Source organism: Pollachius pollachius (assembly GCF_949987615.1).
Source record: "Pollachius pollachius genome assembly, chromosome: 14".
In the NCBI taxonomy this organism is placed as follows: Eukaryota; Metazoa; Chordata; class Actinopteri; order Gadiformes; family Gadidae; genus Pollachius; species Pollachius pollachius.
Window position 1 is genome coordinate 21,808,653 of NC_136947.1, and position 18,994 is coordinate 21,827,646.

An 18,994-nucleotide genomic window follows, 5' to 3' on the forward strand; every position below is an offset into this window, starting at 1 on the left:
GGCCAGGCCTTGGGCCACAGCCTTCCCAGCGTGCCCCTGCGGATCCAGGGCCGGGAGGACGGGGAGCTGGTGTCAGCGGAGGACGGCCGGCTGGTGCTGATGCAGCACGGCCTGGTGTGGCTGGACGAGAACCTGTCTCTGAGCCACGGCTGTCGCAGCTTCGTCCAGGTGTGCCTGCGTCTCAACGCCACGGACGACGGCTCCGAAGAGGGACGCGACCTCAGCGGTGTGCGTGTGGAGCAGCGGGAGGGCCGCTCGCTTCAAAGCGCAAGCATCAGCGGAGTGGCGGTGGTTGCCCCCGGTTACCTCCTATCCCTGTTCCTGAAGAGCGCCACACAACACTGTAACCATAGCGACGGGCTGCAGCTGTACGACCCACCGGGCTCTCCCCTGAGCCTCCTCTGGCTGTCCCACGACACCGGAGCGGTCGCAATGACAGCGCAGGCGGTGGCCTCAGCCCACTACCACACAAACTACCGCCCCGTGTTCAAGACCACCTTTGCCTCGGACCCCTACGTGCTGGGACTGACCCATGACGGGCGGGGTGTGCGCTTCTCAGAGAGTGGCACCGTGCGCTTCGTCTTCCAGCAGGCGCTGTACTCCATGGGCCAGGCCTGCGTCAACGAGGGCTTCCATCTCTTGGCATACCTGAACCGCAATGGCACCGGCGTGGAGCTGTCCCGCACCTTCAAACCAGGCGTCCACTACCGGGACACCTCCGTCTCGCTGTCCGGGGCAGCGAGGGTTGACCATGGGGACACACTGGCCTTTGAAGTGCTCTGCCCTGCCCAGTGCAACGTGCGCTACTTTGGCGACGGCACAGGCATCAGCATCCTAAGTCTGGTTTGGGTGCCCGCCGCCATCTCCTCCTCGCTGGCAGCGTCCGTGGCCCAAGCGGGCCTCCTGTCCGGGGCCGTCCGTAACAAACCCCTGTTCTTCCAGCAGACTTCGCCCCAGGTCCCCCAGATGGCCATGACGGTGAAGGGTCCCAGAGAGCAGAAACGAGACTTCGTCTTCAGGGAGAGTGGCACGGCAAGCATGGCACTGGACCTTAAACTCATCCACTCCTGCAGCCTGCTGAAGGTGACCTTGCTCCGGCGGGGCGACCAAGAGAAGCGAGGGGAGGGTGGCGGAGAGAGAGGTACGGTGGAGGGAGGGAAACCCGTCCTACTGAGCCAGCAGGTTGGGGGGCAGATGCCCGAGGGCAGCCATTGGGCCAGTGTGGCTCTACGGGCGTCCTTCCAGGTGCGAAACGGCACGGCCGTGTTCTTCACCTTGGACTGCGTGCGTGGGCGTGTCAACCAGATCAGCCACCAGGCAGGAAGTGGGGTATCAATCCTCTGGGTGGCTGTGTAGCACGCTGGGCTAACTGAGAGGGTACCATGTGTTTACCTCGGTTAATGCTGTATATTTTCGAAGGACATATATCCTGTTATCAGTCAATATTACATCATTTCTTAAGGTCCGCCACGTTTAATTTGTTTTTGTGATAAATGTAACTATCATAGACATATTTTATTATAAATAAATACTCATATCTAATTATAACAGCAGATATATTTAACTATATTAAGGTATTTATTTTACGTAACATTTTTAATAATGACATTTATATAAACTAATAGCTTCCTGATCTCTATTATTTGTAATAACATCAATGGAATGAAGGTTTGAGTCCATGAGTAGTAGTTCAGGGTTTGTAGTTCTGATGATCTCCATGTAATTTGTCTGTTCTTTATGTAGCTGGGCTTCTCTCTTCCTGCAGAGAGAATGAACACCCTGGTTCTATTTTACGAGTGTCTTATTCAGTGAGCATGTGTTTCAAGTTAGACCCTATTTTTGTAATGCCCACTGAAGGCCTTGTTTGATGACCACTTTATGCATATTTCCAACTTAAAGAACCCCCCATGTGTTGGACCAGATCCCTGCCATTTCATCCGCCCAATGGAAGGGGAATGTTACAGTAAACAAGTGGTTGAACGCAAACTCCGGCACAAGTTGACCAAATCCAAACTGTAATTAAGTTTTTTTTTTAAGTGAATCCAATAAATTTGTTTTGCCAGATGTGTTTTACGGTTGCTTCTGTGTTCAGCCTGCATGGGTCTACTGTATTTGGAATATGCAATAACGCTTTCTGTGATTGACACCAGCAGTATTTTATTTTTCATTACAAGGGCATCAGCTGTGGTCACACTGGCATGCATTTGCCGAACACACAATGAGACACACAAATAGGCCTCCACACTGCATCAGATACTGTAACTGTCATGAAAGGCTATATATGCACGGGTGATTTGTGACTTGACCTGACTTGGTAGGACTACACATGTTGGACCTTAAACCCCCCAAAAAAACCTGTGAACCGTTACAGAAAAAAACCCTCATCTCAAACTTTGTCCATAATCCACGCCTCAACGTCAGCAGGGAGGTGTGTAGACGTGGCTTCAATCAAACACAGGTGCTGCCTGCAAGCAGAAGCAGGCCGCACATGTTTCGCATAAAGCATCAAAGAGCCAGGTTCTTTGCCATGAATCAAAACAGTTGAAAATTATATTAGAGTGCCAGTAAACAGTACGAGCGGTCACCTCACACACATACACACAGACACACACAGACACACACCAAACAGCCTTTACTGCTGTGGTTCTGTTTCCGCAGGAGAACAAAACTTGTTGAAATGGCTCATTTCTTCGACCCCTTCTCTTTGAAGTAGTGACCCTCCCACCCAAACTCTCCCTACAGTTACTCTATAGCCCATGCCTTGGGATAAACAATACTTCCAAAGAGGCAGGGAGCATTTATTTACAGGCAGTGTAGACATCTAGCTTATCAACTGGCATAGGAATAACATATGAAGATATGTGGACAGCTAACACATGAAGTAGCATAGGAACTAGCAAAGGGACATAGGAACTAAGAAACTATGTAGTAACTCTTATAAAAACTAGCTTACTCACTACTGAATATACAAACAGATTAGTGTAAAAATAGCTAGATTTACTGGACCTCTAATCATCTACTGCAAAAACAAGCTTAAAAAGTAGCTCACTATCTAGCCTAAAAAGGAAATAACTAACAAGCATAAAACAGAACCGCTAACTACGAAAAACAAAGAGTTGAATTTGAATTGAGGCATGGGGGGGGGAGAGCAGGTCTGTCTGGAAAAAATAAACCAGGGAATAGTCATACAACCAACTGACAAACACCCAGCGATGTTTGGTACCCTTGCCCTGCTAGTGCATTATCATACTGCATAACACAAGCCAGCCCTCACATGTGTGTGTGAGAGAGAGGGGATTACCTACCTTACCTGCTCAGACAATGATTCAATTTCAACAGTATGGTAACGATTAGTGTATGACCCCTTGTGGTTTTTATCTACATGGAAACTAGCCAATTCAAAACCTGATCATGCTTTATCTTTTTACGCGGCCACAAAAAAAGAAAAGGAAAAATTAAAGGCTACATTAGGGATTAAGTGTCTTTTAAAAGGAGTAATAACAGCTCAAAACCTGTTTGAAATGGTCCCATACGGACTCCAGATTGTGTGTTTTTTCCTCTCCGTGTGTTCAGCTTGGTGTGTTTAGTGGTGGGCCTGCTATGATTGCCTCGGTATAACCAGAAGCTCAGATAGATAGATGTGGAGTTCTGAGCAGCAACCAAAAGGCTGAGGGGCCTTCAGAACAAGGTTGTGAACCCTTCATTACGGCCTGGACAGCATGCGCTGAGCAGAACCTGAAGATAGACATGAACCTTTTGGAATAACAATGAAACAGACGGGTGTCTCACAGGCCTGGACTTGCCTATGGCATTGATTAAAAAACACACACACACAACAAACACACACGCAGACACACTACTTGGTTCAGAATCTGTTTCCGCACCCTTTCTTCGACCCTAACTTCCAATTATCTGTTTACTTTTGGGCAGGCTTCCGAAATGACGCCTTGCCACTTCTTGAAGGGACATGAATTGTAACACGCTGCAGTCGTTTCGGATAAAAGTGTCTGCAAAATGTGGATAGCATCGCCATTGTTGTCCATGCACGGATACTATTTACTATTTAGAAAAAGAAAAATAGAGGATGAAGAATGAGAGTGGGGAAAAGCAGACAAAGGGATAGAGTGAGATAAAGTGGTTCTGGTTCATCTGGAAGCAGTTTGGCAGCTTGTTTGCTCTTTTTCTAAGGCGCTGTGAACCAACGGTTTGGCTGCTTCCATAGAAATGCATTATGGTAAATGTCTCGTGCTAACCAGTGAAAACATGTCCGGCTCACGACGGCTCACTGGACCCTCACACAGGAGGATGGAGAATCCCCTTTAAGCAAACACATTCATCTTCTACACCTGGGAGGGATTGGTAGTTCATACAGTCTGATAAAACAAGGACAGCCTCATCGTTTTGAATAACCGCAAGAGTAGGCTAATGTTAACAAATAAAGAGCTAGGCCTACTGTTTGAAATATAGTACAGAGAATAACCTTAACCCTCACAATAACTAAAATGTAAATAACGGCTTATTTGGAGGTTAAGAAATGAAATAAAGATTCATGTCAAGCTATGTATCAGGCCTGGAACTCAGTTAAACACAGTATTATAGTGCCCTCTGGCGGACAAGGAAATAAAACACGCTGGATTTTTGTTTTTCAAGTTATAATTTATTAATAGCATTTATGTATTTCACATGTGGAATATTTAGTCCTTAATACATATTAAATACGCATTTTAGTGCATCACCAATATATAATTTAATGAATAAATAGTTAATAGTCAAAATCTGTGAGGGTATTCTAGTCTTCAGTCAGTAAATTTGCATGTACTCTTAACTTCTCAGAATCTTTGTGAGTAGTAGAAGTAGAAGTAGAAGTGTAATAAAGAGTTTTTCTTTGTTAGTAAATAGAACATTAAAAGATGCAGACCAGCCACAGTAAATGTGCAAAAAGGCAGTTGTATGGCTGGGACTAGAAACTGTTACTTGTTAATAGATGTCACACTCCCAAATAAAGTTAAAAATCCCACACGGAATATGGTGTATAAATCAGTGGAGTGTGATTTCTGAGTCATTGGGCACTTGAGTGACGCTCGCATCCACAGAAGGATAACGTGCGCTGCTACTGTTGTATCGCGACACGGCCTCAGTGTGTTGACTACTACGATGGCGGGTTAAGGCGTATAAACAGTAGAAGGTGGCTGATAAAGGGCCCATACTAGACGACTACATTCAACAGTATCTACGGTCTGCATTAAGGCTGCGATTGTTCCCGTGGATTTGAAAGGCGCATTGCGAGGGGTTAGGATGAAGACACAAGCGGTCTGAACACATAGGGGCGTGGCAGGCACAACACTGGGTCAGGCAGAACACCCAGCTGTTGCCCAGCAAGATATGCTGCAGTATATGGACTTATGATAGACACGTCCGGTTTAGTAGGGTGGGCCAATCCCGTTTGGGGGGGAGGAGTGCGACGGAAGAACGCGGTTATGGATGAAGAGCTATTCTCTTTTATTTTATTCCTGATACGCATCAGGCCTTCAGAAGCATCATTTGGCTACGTTGTATTCCACAATACATGGACTGGACTGCATCTTATATCGCGCATTATCCCTTTACATGTCAGAAATACTGATTCATACAAGCACCGATACACAGAACAGGAATATACGACCAGCCCAGTTATGAAGGGTGCATAAACTCAAGCGTCTAAGCTTTGTAATTGTTCTGTGTAATGTAGAATAATGCAAGGGCCATGTTATATAATGTGTTATAGTGTAATATAAAGACTGTATCATGGCCAAACTAGTGCTGGATAAATACAGATGATCAGACTGTAAATGAAGCCAGATGTATTGAGAAGGATTATTTGAGGGGCATCAGACCATCAATAAGGGCAAATAAAAGGAAAGACCAAGTGACAGTTGATAGTAGAGACAAGGGAGAAGGAGGCGAATCTGACAAAATGAGAGGGCAGCGAAGCTGAACCTTGGCTGAACCGACCCTCCCAGGTCGGTTCAGAGGAGGGCGGGACAGTTAGCACGTTAGCGCGCTAGCTTAGTGCAGGATCTCCATCAGAAGGCGTTTGAAGTCCCCGCTGCACTCCGAGTCCAGCGCCTCCTTCAGCGTGACGTCGTACTTCTCCAGGTACATGTCCTTGATGGTCTCCAGGTCCACCTGACCAGGGCAACACAATAAAGAGCACTCATGTCTATCAAAAATCCTACAATTCAACAGGTTTAAAGACAACAAGAGATTATGAGTGAATATAGAAGTGGGTGGGGAGAGAGACAGAGAGACAGAGAGCGAGACAGAGAGAGAGAAGAGGCTTCAATCAAAATTAACCGAATAGATGTTTACATTTTTTTCTTTACAAATTAAAACTGTACAGTAATTAAACATTAAAGCATCATACTGACTGTTTCATTTACATTTGTAAATGAAGCATGCATGATTCATTTACAAAAGGTAAACAACACAAACACAGATGAAATACACAGGGACATTCGCACACCCACGCACGCACACACCCACGCACGCACGCACACACCCACACACACACCCACACACACACGCACGCTCACCTCAGAGCGGCCGACCACGATACGTATCAGCGTGTCCTCGTCGGTCCCGGCGCCCTTCATGGCCGCGTTGAGGCGCCGTGCGAAAAACAGCTGAGGGTTCTTAGCACACCTCACTGGGAACACACACACACACACACACGCACACACACACACACAGAGTATAACATAAGCCATTAATAGTTCCTGTGAGGCATTAGTGAATCTATTTAAGCTGTGCACTTTTAGGACAGAATCCATGACTGAATTTGCCATTTGGGAGCAGACATCTTGCTCTGGTTCTCCTCCAGGCTCCTCTGAGGAGTGCATCGGAGATGTGACCCAGTAATTATGGCTGGGTCCCCCTAGCAACTCCCACTGATCCTACTGGTGTCCATTCTCACCCAGGGTGACGTAGCAGTCCTGCAGGGTGCCTGTAGCCTCGCTCTTTATGGTGTCCAAGATGTCCGTTCCTGAGAGCTAGCGAGCACACACACACACACACACACACACACACACACACACACACAAAGAGATATAGACTTATAGCAAAATAGAACAAATGTAGGAAGTCAACATCAGCGTGTTGTCACGTCTTGCATGTCATTGTTTGTGCAATGTTCTAATGCGTCAAACAAATGTTTGCCACACTGTTGATGGGCGATAAAGTTTTGTGATCCGGGTCAAAATAGGTGGGCTCTTACCTTCTCGTACACCTTGAAGGTGGCCTGCAGCTGCAGGTAGTTCCTCTGGGCCAGGACGTTGGTGAAGGTGGACTCGTCGGTGCCAAACCGTCCCTCCCCCGCCTGGCAGAGGAGAGCATTATTCAGCGCAGAACTGGTTTTGCTCTGCGTTCAGCAGCAGCCTTTTCAAAGGAGTATCTGTAATGTGGGCCCAGCTCACCTCAAACATAGACTGTGCGTCCTGTTCTGCCAGGTCCTCGTCCACCTCATAGCCCTCCTCCCTGCCCGCCTAGGGGGTTCAAGGACGGGTTTAAGAGGATTAGAGCTATATAGATCTGTTTTATATCTAGATAGTAATGATAAAGATACGGAGTGCAAATGGTGAGCGTGAGGAAGAAAGACTTAGGGCGGAAACAGTGACAGCATTGAGCCAAGACATGACTACTACAAGAACAGGACTTCTAGAAGGATGTGAGTAATGAGCAGAAGTCAGGGGAGAGGAAGTGGGATCCGCCCTGTGGCTGTTCTGACTCCGCCTCTCTCTGGTCACAATCCAGCCGATGCTAACCCTGGTCCTCTGCAGCTAGCATGATGAGCTTACCTGCAGCAGTGCGATGAGCAGGTTCCTCACATCGCCACTGGTGTCCCCCTCGATGTCCGCCTCTAGCTCACACTCATGCACTGTGGAAGACACCGTTAGGGATCCATCTACGGTCCTGAAGCCCACCATGGACCTCTCACACTATTAGGGTCACACTGTTTGTTTTAAAGGTCCCATGGCGTGCCACCAGGTGTGGTGTGATTAGCCGCTACAAGCCGTTTTGGAAATAAGTCCCCTTATGACATCACAGGTGGGCGTGTCCACCTAGATGTGTGACGGATAGATCAGTCTACCAAGCCTACCCAGTGGACTGTAGCAAACATTGGTAATCTATCCGTCACACATCTAGGTGGACACGGCCACCTGTGATGTCATAAGGAGCAGATTTCCAAAACGGCTTGTAACGGCTAATCACACCCCACCAGGTGGCATGTCATGGGACCTTTAATATGTTTCATGGTTTCTTGTTGAGTTGAAATTCTGTCCGTCTGTGTGTTTTAAGCATTGTTTTGCATTTGAAGCAATCATGTTCCAGACGTTTTAGTTTGGTAAGAGAGATGAGACGTTTTAGTTTGGTAAGAGAGATGAGACGTTTCAGTTTGTTAAGAGAGATGAGACGTTTTAGTTTGGTAAGAGAGATGAGATGTTTTAGTTTGGTAAGAGAGATGAGATGTTTTAGTTTGGTAAGAGAGTTGAGATGTTTTAGTTTGGTAAGAGAGATGAGATGTTGTAGTTTGGTAAGAGAGATGAGATGTTTTAGTTTGGTAAGAGAGATGAGATGTTTTAGTTTGGTAAGAGAGATGAGATGTTTTAGTTTGGTAAGAGAGATGAGATGTTTTAGTTTGGTAAGAGAGATGAGATGTTTTAGTTTGGTAAGAGAGATGAGATGTTTTAGTTTGGTAAGAGAGATTAGATGTTTTAGTTTGGTAAGAGAGATGAGATGTTTTAGTTTGGTAAGAGAGATGAGATGTTTTAGTTTGGTAAGAGAGACGAGATGTTTTAGTTTGGTAAGAGAGATGAGATGTTTTAGTCTGGTAAGAGAGACGAGATGTTTTAGTTTGGTAAGAGAGACGAGATGTTTTAGTTTGGTAAGAGAGATGAGATGTTTTAGTTTGGTAAGAGAGTTGAGATGTTTTAGTTTGGTAAGAGAGATGAGATGTTGTAGTTTGGTAAGAGAGTTGAGATGTTTTAGTTTGGTAAGAGAGTTGAGATGTTTTAGTTTGGTAAGAGAGATGAGATGTTGTAGTTTGGTAAGAGAGTTGAGATGTTGTAGTTTGGTAAGAGAGATGAGATGTTTTAGTTTGGTAAGAGAGATGAGATGTTTTAGTTTGGTAAGAGAGATGAGATGTTTTAGTCTGGTAAGAGAGACGAGATGTTTTAGTTTGGTAAGAGAGATGAGATGTTTTAGTCTGGTAAGAGAGACGAGATGTTTTAGTTTGGTAAGAGAGATGAGATGTTTTAGTCTGGTAAGAGAGACGAGATGTTTTAGTCTGGTAAGAGAGATGAGATGTTTCATGTTGAGCCTTTCTGGGTCGCTTCAGGGCGGTGGTGAAAGAGAAACATGATGCAAGCGACCAAGGGAGTGAGGAAACCCAGCAGGCTCCGTGTGGACAGAGGAGGGCACTCGGGGCCTGCGTACTCACGCTGGGCGTAGGCCTCCTTGTAACTCACGATATCCTAAAGCAGAGGGAGGAGGGAAGCAGATGCATCAGCTCCCCCTCCATCGTCTGCTCACCGGGACTCTGACCATACCAATGAAGATAATATAACATTCATGATATTCCCCCCACTGTGGGAGTACCAGCAGCGGAAGCAGTCTTGCCATTGCATAAATAATATGAATATATATATTTGATCTTATTTTTTGATGGAACTTGAATTTGAAACAATAGAAATACAAATATCCATCTGTAAACACAAAATGTGATGTCCCATGCTAAAGGAGTTTGAATTCATTTAGAATAAATGTTGCTCCGCATTTCAAAGCCCCCGCCCAGCTCTGGTCCGTGGCCCCGCCCAGCCATGGTCCGTGGCCCCGCCCAGCCATGGTCCGTGGCCCCGCCCAGCTCTGGTCCGTGGCCCCGCCCAGCTCTGGTCCGTGGCCCCGCCCAGCTCTGGTCCGTGGCCCCGCCCAGCTCTGGTCCGTGGCCCCGCCCAGCCCTGGTCCGTGGCCCCGCCCAGCTCTGGTCCGTGGCCCCGCCCAGCCATGGTCCGTGGCCCCGCCCAGCCCTGGTCCGTGGCCCCGCCCAGCCCTGGTCCGTGGCCCCGCCCAGCCCTGGGGCCCACCTGGTTGCTGGCGGTACACAGGATCTCCACCAGCACGGCCTCGTCTGTCCCCGCCCCCTGCACTGCCTTCCTCAGCTGCTTGGCGGTGTACACGTGAGGCGGGTCCAGCATGGCCACGATGGCCTTCTCAAAGCTCCCGGTCAGCTCGCCACGCAGAACCTCCTCCAGCTCCTGGGCCAAGGAGGGAGAGAGAGAGAGTTAGAGAGGGGGAGGAGGGGAGAGAGAGAGAGGGAGGAGGGGAGAGAGAGAGAGAGCGAGAGAGAGAGAGAGGAGGGGAGAGAGAGAGAGTTAGAGAGGGGGAGGAGGGGAGAGAGAGAGAGAGAGAGGAGGGGAGAGAGAGAGAGAGAGAGAGGAGGGGAGAGAGAGAGTTAGAGAGGGGGAGGAGGGGAGAGAGAGAGGGAGGAGGGGAGAGAGAGAGAGAGAGGGGGAGGAGGGGAGAGAGAGAGAGAGAGGGAGGAGGGGAGAGAGAGAGAGAGAGAGAGAGAGAGAGAGAGAGAGAGAGAGAGAGAGAGAGAGAGAGAGAGAGAGAGAGAGAGAAGACTGATTATGTTGAACAATGGTATGATTCTGATGACAATAAGCAGCAGAAAGAGACAGAAAGAGAGGGCATGAGAGAGAGAGAGAAAGAGAGAGGGTGAGAGAGAGAGAATGAATGACACAGTGAATGATGTTAAGACAATAAGAGGAAAGAAAGAGAGACAGAGCCCGGAAATGGATGAGAGAGACACACACAGAAGGGTTGGGGTCCCAGGGGATGAAGGTTAAATACTCACGTCGTCATATTTTTCAAAGTAGGCCTGTTTGATCTCCGTCCGCTGGGCAGCCGAGCGGTTGGCCAGGATCTCAACGATGGCTGCCTCATCCGTCCCTGGGAAGTCACACATACCTTGAGCTCATTGTATCAAAGTTAAAGTTAACAGCTATTAAATGCAACTAATTATCATCTAACGTACCTAAGCCTTTGCAGGCTTGTCGCAGGGCCTTGATATCGGCTGTAACATCAAACTGCTCGCAAGGGACGACGGTAGGCTGGGGAACAGACAAAAGACATGTAAATCCTCGTCCAATAGCAAGGTCATTTGTTTACATTTACGTTGTGCTTTGAAAAGGGTGTAGCCCGGACTAGCTGAGTCACGCGGAGCAGCAGCTTCAGGCTGCAGTAATGATACACTGTGGCGGTGGTGAGGCTGCGTCTCGCCCACTCCCCGTGGAGCACAATGCGGCCTCAGTCATCGCCCGCGAGGAAGCGGCCTCCTCGCGACTTTTGCAAATTCCGCACGGTGTTGCGTTCCCCCCCACCTCGGTACCACGCCCCCCCCCGAACCGTGGTACCACGGCCTGTAGCCGCATTCCCCTGATTCATCCAAGCGTCCTTCGATCTGCGAGTTTAAATCTTCCAAACCGAGACTTGATTTGTTTGTGACCCAAAAACGAAAAAGCATATTCGCTGAATTGTTTGTGGACCCCCCCCCCCCCCCCCCCCAAAAAAAAAGCATATTCGCTGAATTCACTTGCGTTGTCCTGACCATAAATAATGTTCTGCAGTAGTTGTGCTATATGTTATAAAGTAGTGTGCATTTATGTTAGCTAGTTTTTGACCTAAAAACCACTTTGCATGAGATTACGTACCTGCACGTTGCCCATGATGATTTCCGTTTGGTTATAAAGTCAGGTTAGAGGGAAGGCCAGAGGAGGGTGAGACGCGTCTGTTCCGGTCAGCGGCTGCAGAATGAGAGCTGAGCGAGGGAGAGAGGGAGGGAGGGAGGAAGGGAGGGAGGGAGGGCGGAAGGGAGGCCGCACCCCGGCCCTTCCGATGCTGCATCGATGACGTTGGACACAACAAGACAGGACGAGGACGTAGGAATAACGATGGAAAAAAACTGGACTAAAAAAATGTGAGGTGCAAGTTTTAATTTTAGTTTCTTCATGTACTTTACCTCAAAAAACATAGTAATGATTGAAGTACCGTTCTGTAGACTGCTCTTGCTTATATTGCTCTTACTGCCTTATTTGCAGGTCTATCCCTTTCAAATGCATCTACACTCATTCTTAATAATACAAATTCGTAACACGTTTTGTGAAGAGCTCTGAAGTAATTGAACTAACCTCCTAAATAAGAGCAGGTGCACGAGTCAGAGTATCCAATAGGGGGCGATGTTGTAGCGAAAATGAAACAAGAGAAGCAACATAGGCATGTGCTCAAATACAGGCCTATTTAAATTAAGGGTAAGCCCTATTAACAAAACGGATATTAGCTCAGTTATTATTCCCATGCACACATTCGATTAGGATAAAGGGGAAAATAAGCCGATAGCGGTAAGGTTTGCTAGAAATATTTATTGTACATTTGTACTATTTACATGCAAATACAACAGAACACGATCTGAATGTACAACAGAAATATTCCATTGTGGAGTCTACGACAGTTCATAGTATCTGTTTGGCATACAATACAATTAGTGCGCAAGTAATAGTTTCACATATTGTCTATAAAGTCCTCTGATTAAAACATAGATATGAGCATGAGGCCGTGGTTTACAAATAAACTGTGCATCACATTGTATCTTTTGTCATTAAATGTGTATATATATATTTTTTGGAGGAACAACTTGCTTTGTTGATATAGAAACACTTCATACATGAATTGATTCGATTGGCTCGTCAACATCAACGTTTTTTTGGTCACTTTGTCATTTAAGGTGTTCTCTTTTTTTTCCGGGTGATGAACAATGAAACCAAACATCCAATGTTGTGATACACGGTGTACACAGCGTGCAGCAAATAAAGCTGGACGGACAACATGGTCTGGAGCCAATGTAGGTGAGTGGTTTATGGTGGAGGTGCTGCTAGTCTATTAGGAATGTTGCATTATGTTAAGACATTTCTTATGAGGCTTTGTTCATGCATGAAATCAGCAGGAAAACAACAGAATGTATAACCAGAATCAGATAAAAGTAATGTTTTTCAATTATATGTATATATATATATATGGGATACCAGTTTACACACCCATACACCCACAAAAAAACACACACACACACACACACACACACACCATACAAAAAATGTGCAGAAAGCCATGCATGTGCACACATTCCCGTTGGAATGCTTACATCCCCCCCACCTCCCCCTCAGTTGCATTCATTCCCAGTGCGTATCCTACCGAGGCCAGCCCCAAGATGTGCGTTCAAGCAGACGTAAGACGGACCGAGTGAAATAATGAATTATTCAGCTCACCCAAACAAGCTTTGGATGTGGTCCTTAAAGATTGTCTCAAAGAAACCCCATAGAAATGCAGCGCACAAAATGACCCACATACACACCTGTGCGTCGCACAGCATCTGAGCGCGGAGCACGTCTGGTTGTCCAACATGCGCACACGGTGTGTGTCTGTGTGTTTGCTGTTGTTTGTGTAGACAGGTCCTTAAGAATACCATTCCAGCAACCCAGTCAGCCATAGAGATTGGCTCCTGCTTCTTTAAATGTTGAAAGGTTCAGGGAAAAACAGCGCTGAAGTCCCACATTAAAGTGTACACCACTGACAGCACTCAGAACGTGGTCAAAGCACACACTCCTCACACAGGGGGTTGGACAGCGAACCCCCGACAACATCAAACATCTTCACTGCCCTATTGGACCACAGGAGAACCAACACACAGCGACGGGTCGGGATGCAACGCGGGACCACATGCTAGGGCTGTCGGCGACGTCGCGCGTGGACGCAGCTAAGTCACGATGAGGAGGCGGTAAGCCCCGGTACCCATGCATTGCCATGTCAGTAAAATATTCCATCTTCATGCTATCAATTATTCACTGGGCCATTAGTTAAGGCAAGGCTGCCACTGCAGCTGTTCCTCAGGTCTGAGCGGGTCGCCTCTTCCACACATCTTTTCTTCGGCTTTCATCTGAATGAATATTGATTGTTTAATCCATGTCAGTCCCAGGGTTGTCTTGAATCCTCCATATTGGAATGAGAGTGTTCCTTGAGTGTGTTTCACCCACTGTCAGATCAGCTTATCGGGCCTCTCTCATCTTCTCTCCATCGCCATTTAAACCTTAAAGTGTGCTGGTTGGAATTATTCGGTTTGATTCAAACGTGCTCAATGCGTTGCAATGCATTACACACACAATGTAAAATGGATAAAAATGTGCAAGAAAAGGTGCAGACTAAACATTTCTCTACCTCAAAGATAAAGTGACTTTAAAGTTGCATAATAATAATGTTACACAATAAAACACATTGTGGCCGTTTAACGAAAACTTTTTTGATCAGAATGAACGAGTGGGCTGCAGATGATTTTCTGTTCTGTTTTTTAAATGTCGCTATATGGTGTTCCCATCTTTAGATTATCACCTTTTTAGAGAAAGGATGGGCACTTCTTAAGGGCTGAGTTCGGCTTCACAAGCTCCTGCATTGTTCTGCATGGCTCCTCCCCCTCACACTGGCTCCTCCCCCTCACACTGGCTCCTCCTCCTCACACTGGCTCCTCCTCCTCACACTGGCTCCTCCTCCTCACACTGGCTCCTCCCCCTCACGCTGGCTCCTCCCCCTCACACTGTCTCCTCCCCCTCACGCTGGCTCCTCCTCCTCACACTGGCTCCTCCCCCTCACGCTGGCTCCTCCTCCTCACGCTGGCTCCTCCCCCTCACACTGGCTCCTCCCCCTCACACTGGCTCCTCCCCCTCACACTGGCTCCTCCCCCTCACACTGGCTCCTCCTCCTCACACTGGCTCCTCCCCCTCACGCTGGCTCCTCCTCCTCACACAGGCTCCTCCTCCTCACACTGGCTCCTCCCCCTCACACTGGCTCCTCCCCCTCACACTGGCTCCTCCTCCTCACACTGGCTCCTCCCCCTCACGCTGGCTCCTCCTCCTCACACAGGCTCCTCCTCCTCACACTGGCTCCTCCCCCTCACACTGGCTCCTCCCCCTCACACTGGCTCCTCCTCCTCACACTGGCTCCTCCCCCTCACGCTGGCTCCTCCTCCTCACACTGGCTCCTCCCCCTCACACTGGCTCCTCCTCCTCACACTGGCTCCTCCTCCTCACACTGGCTCCTCCTCCTCACACTGGCTCCTCCTCCTCACACAGGCTCCTCCCCCTCACACTGTCTCCTCCCCCTCACACTGTCTCCTCCCCCTCACGCTGACTCCTCCTCACACTGGCTCCTCCTCCTCACACTGGCTCCTCCCCCTCACACTGGCTCCTCCCCCTCACACTGGCTCCTCTCACACCCGGCTCCCAGAGTCCGCCTCCTCGTAATCCCAGGGACAAACGTCGGCCCCCGGGGGCTCCGCGGCGCGCGGAGACGAGTCGGCCCTCTTCCTCTCCGGCGAGGTGTCAGTCTGATTCTGGGCGGGGGATGGCGCCTGCTGCTCCGCCTCCCAGGGACACGCCTCCGCCTCCGCCCTCCTGGTCTCCAGCGCCGCCGCCGCCGCGTCTCGCGCGGAGCTCCGGCGCCGCCCCGGCCGCGGGCCGCCGCCCCCCTCGGAGGACTGGCTGACCCTCCGCCGCTCGGACGCGGGGGGCTTGCCGGCGGAACTGCCCCTCCTCTCCTTGCTCTTCTCCCGGCCCTTCTCCCGCTCGGCCCTCGGCGCGGCCGAGGAGCAGGAGCCCTTGCGCTTGCGCTTGGCGTGCGCGGTGGGGCTCCTGCAGCCCCTCTCCCGCTGGGCCGACGCCCCCTCTCCTGCGGGGGCGTCGGCCTCGGGGGGGTGGTGGTCCCAGGGGCAGACGGCCACCATCAGGGAGGGCGGCTGCAGCAGGCTGCCCGTGGACCTGGAGTGGTCCGAGTGGATGGCCTTGGGCTTCCCGTCGGTGGGCGTCACGCTCTTCTTGCGCCGGATCCTGTCGGGGGAGATGGAGTCCATCAGCGCCTGCTTCCCCCCCAACGCCAGCCCCCCTGCGAGGCCGGGGGTCTGCGGCGGCGCCGGCGGCGGCGGCGGCGGCGGCGGCGGCTGGTCGAAGGCCCAGGGCGAGACGTCGGGCTTCAGCGGGAGGGGCGACCGCGGCGAGCGGGGCTGCTTCCTGCCCGCGTCCCGCCCCTCGCCGCCCTTGTCGCGGGAGCAGCGGCGCCGGTTGGCGGGGGAGTGCCCCGCCCGCTGGGCCCAGGAGGAGGAGGAAGAGGAGGAGGAGCGGCTCCCTTTGACGCTCCCCGTGTTGCTGCCCCTGCGTGCGGCCGCCGGGCCCCCGGGGACCTCGGGGGCGATGGACACGTGCTTCTGGGCCTTCCCCTCGGCGGGGTCCGGGGCCTCCTCCTGGTCCCAGGGACACACCTCCGACAGGTCGTACAGGTTGCGGCCCGGCTCCGAGCAGATGGACGGCTGGCTGCCGCTCACCTTTTGGGGGGGGGAGGATGGCGTCAGAGAGTGATGTCATCGTCAGGGCCTCATTCACCCACCGGGGGATTAACATCGTCGTTTGAGCTATCACATCACACCGTGCCCTAACGGGGGCCATTTGTACAACATTAAAAGTCTCTTCAGGTCAAAGGGTCTAAAGAACTAAATTAGTCAGACACACCGACACAGCTTCCTTTCATGGCTAATTCCCTTCAGCGGGGTGAACCTTGACATACGGCCCTGCGGTGGGGGTCTACCAGCCTACCTGCTGCTTCATGATGCCCATCTTCAGCGGGGTTTTGGAGTACTCCACCGACTGGCTGATGATCATCTTGGGGACGTGTTCGGGCGTCTCGTCCACCTCCGACAGCATGCGTCCCTTCAGGCCCTTGCGGCCCGCGTCCTCGGCGCCGTGCGTCTTGCAGCCCAGGCCGGGCATCTTCTCCTTGGCGCTGGCGATCACGCTCAGGGACTTCTGCATGAGGGAGGTCCGCAGATGCCCCCCCGAGGAGGAGGCCGACGAGGCCAGGGACGGCTTCTTGTCGTTGGTCAGGTTCTGGGCGCTGGCCGACTTCCAGAAGAGCGGCACGGACTCGGTGGACTCGGCGGCCTCCAGCCGGGGGGTGGGCGTGGCTGTCTGCTCCAGCGACCCCGCTGCCGGGCGCTTGCCGCCGTGCCTCCCGCGGCCAATCAGGGAGCCCAGGAGGGAGCCCTCGCCGGCGACGCTGCCCGCGGGCGTCATCTTGTCTCCCGGAGTGCGGGAGCCGTCCCGGCCGCCGGGGTCCTGGTCGCACACCTGGTCGTAGCTCAGGGACTTCTTCAGGGCCTGCAGGTTGGCTTTCAGGGACTCCTCCTTGGACTTGCCTGTGAAGGAGGGCGTCACAATGGCCGAGTGGCGTTTTAACAGAGCCACGGGCCGGATTTGCCCTTTTTTGTACTTTAACACCCTTACTTTTTTACGTTTTCTGTAATTCCTGTCGCATTATGTCTGATGTCCATAGATATCGGTAGTAACAATATAAGTATGACTATTATTATTAATAGAAGTAGTGCATAGTTGGATAATTTTCTTTTGTATTCCTCCAGCATGTGACGGATAGATCAAAGACAGCCTACTTATTTATATTTTATATCCAGCCATCTATCAGAGGCTTTTATCCAAAGCACGAGCAAGGCGCGAGGATCAACCCCTTTGGTTTGGGGAGCTTTCACCCCAAACATGACCTCGTCCTGCACCACAGGTACGGATGTGAGACATGGAGTCCAACCCCCACAGAGGCGGCTGCTGCATGACTCCATGAACAGCAACAAGACAAACCACGAACTCTGAGGCGGCGCCGGCCATCTCTATCAGTCACCGCTCCAGACGAGGACGTCTACCGAGGTGGTGGTGGTGGAGGCTTACCGCGGCGGTGGCGGAGGCTTACCGTGGTGTGGGTGGTGGTGGTGGTTGGGGTCGAAGGGGTTCCTCCTCAGCGTGCCTCGGGTGCTGCCCTGCTCGTCGTCGCGGCTCCCCTGGCGGTGCACGCGCTGCATGGTCTCAGGGATCTCCGTGATTCGCCGCATCAGAGAGCGGCCCAGCCCCTTCTTGGAGCTGCGCTTCTTCTGCAGGTGGGGGTTGTTGGCCAGCATCTTCTTCCTCTTGTACACCTCCAGCTGGGCGTACAGCTTCTTCAGCTCGTCCTGGGGAAGAAGAGTCCAGGGGCTCCCACTTAGTGATCCCGCAAAGCTCGTTTTACAGACCTAATCCATAGGTCGTTAATATACCTGTTGTTTCACACTGGCTTCATTGTTGAATTCGTTATTATGCGTGATAAAACTTTTGGCTCCATTGCAGTGCATGTTTGACAATTCATACAATCGCTAGTCTGACTTGACTCATAATCAAATCGACTCATAATCAACTCATAATCAAGCCCCACCACTTTAAGTGTGTGATGAGTTACTGTTATCATTATGGGGGTGAGTCTGACCAGCCTTCGCCCAAACAAGGTGGGGAACACCAGAATAGACGTGAAAAGTACACTTTAGAAAAGTACACTTTAGAAAAGTACAATAAGTTCATTAGGCTGAACCATAATGCTCCTGAATCCTGTGGAGGGAGGAGGCCGGGGGAGGAAGGGAGACAGGGAGGATGGGAGAGAGGGAGGAAAGGAAAAAAAAGGGGAGGCGGGAAGTAGAAGGGAGGAGGAGAGGAGGAATGGAGATAAGGAAGGAAGGCATCGAGGAAGGAAGGAAGGACGAAAGGAAGGGAGGATTGGAGGAAGGACGGAACGAGAAAAGGTAGGACTGAAGAAACGAAGGGAGCGAAGGAGGTGAACTAATTTTCTGGAACAAAGCAAGATTGAAAGCCCACCTCCATTTTGAGGCACCTGCTGTTCCACAGCCACCTGCGTCACCTCTATATGTGTCTAGCGCTGCTTAACCACAGCCCAACACCCACTGCACAAGCTGTTCTTTCTTTACTCTGTGACCTCTTATTTATATTAGACCTAGCTTGTTGTGGGCTACATTTTTCCTTTATGAGGTTTGCTCAGG

The 18,994-nt window shown here is 50.4% G+C and overlaps 2 protein-coding genes across 3 annotated transcripts in view; both read right to left on the reverse strand.

Moving 5' to 3' along the window:
- Positions 1 to 4,661: 4,661 nt before the first annotated feature.
- On the reverse strand, positions 4,662 to 11,848 carry LOC307086247 (annexin A13-like). Of its 2 annotated transcripts, none has more exons than XM_079751391.1 (11): positions 11,748 to 11,848; positions 11,072 to 11,147; positions 10,892 to 10,986; positions 10,119 to 10,286; positions 9,476 to 9,509; positions 7,833 to 7,912; positions 7,452 to 7,520; positions 7,253 to 7,354; positions 6,953 to 7,028; positions 6,573 to 6,685; positions 4,662 to 6,165 (listed from the first exon to the last, which is right to left on the reverse strand). In XM_079751391.1, exons 1-11 carry the CDS (start codon positions 11,760 to 11,762, stop codon positions 6,046 to 6,048), a joined length of 948 nt encoding a protein of 315 aa, XP_079607517.1. In that variant the 5' UTR covers positions 11,763 to 11,848; the 3' UTR covers positions 4,662 to 6,045. The 2 variants fall into 2 exon arrangements, with proteins under 2 accessions (XP_079607517.1, XP_079607516.1); XM_079751390.1 differs by having other exon boundaries at positions 10,119 to 10,289.
- A 3,498-nt stretch (positions 11,849 to 15,346) lies between these two features.
- The window catches only part of LOC307085954 (metabotropic glycine receptor-like), a gene marked incomplete at both ends in the record, with an annotated part of 52,008 nt that continues 48,360 nt past the window's right edge, over positions 15,347 to 18,994 (reverse strand). The window contains 3 exons of the mRNA XM_079750909.1: positions 15,347 to 16,453; positions 16,722 to 17,320; positions 17,884 to 18,139. Coding sequence (XP_079607035.1) covers positions 15,347 to 16,453; positions 16,722 to 17,320; positions 17,884 to 18,139 — 1,962 coding nt within the window. The remainder of the gene's footprint in view (positions 16,454 to 16,721; positions 17,321 to 17,883; positions 18,140 to 18,994) is intronic.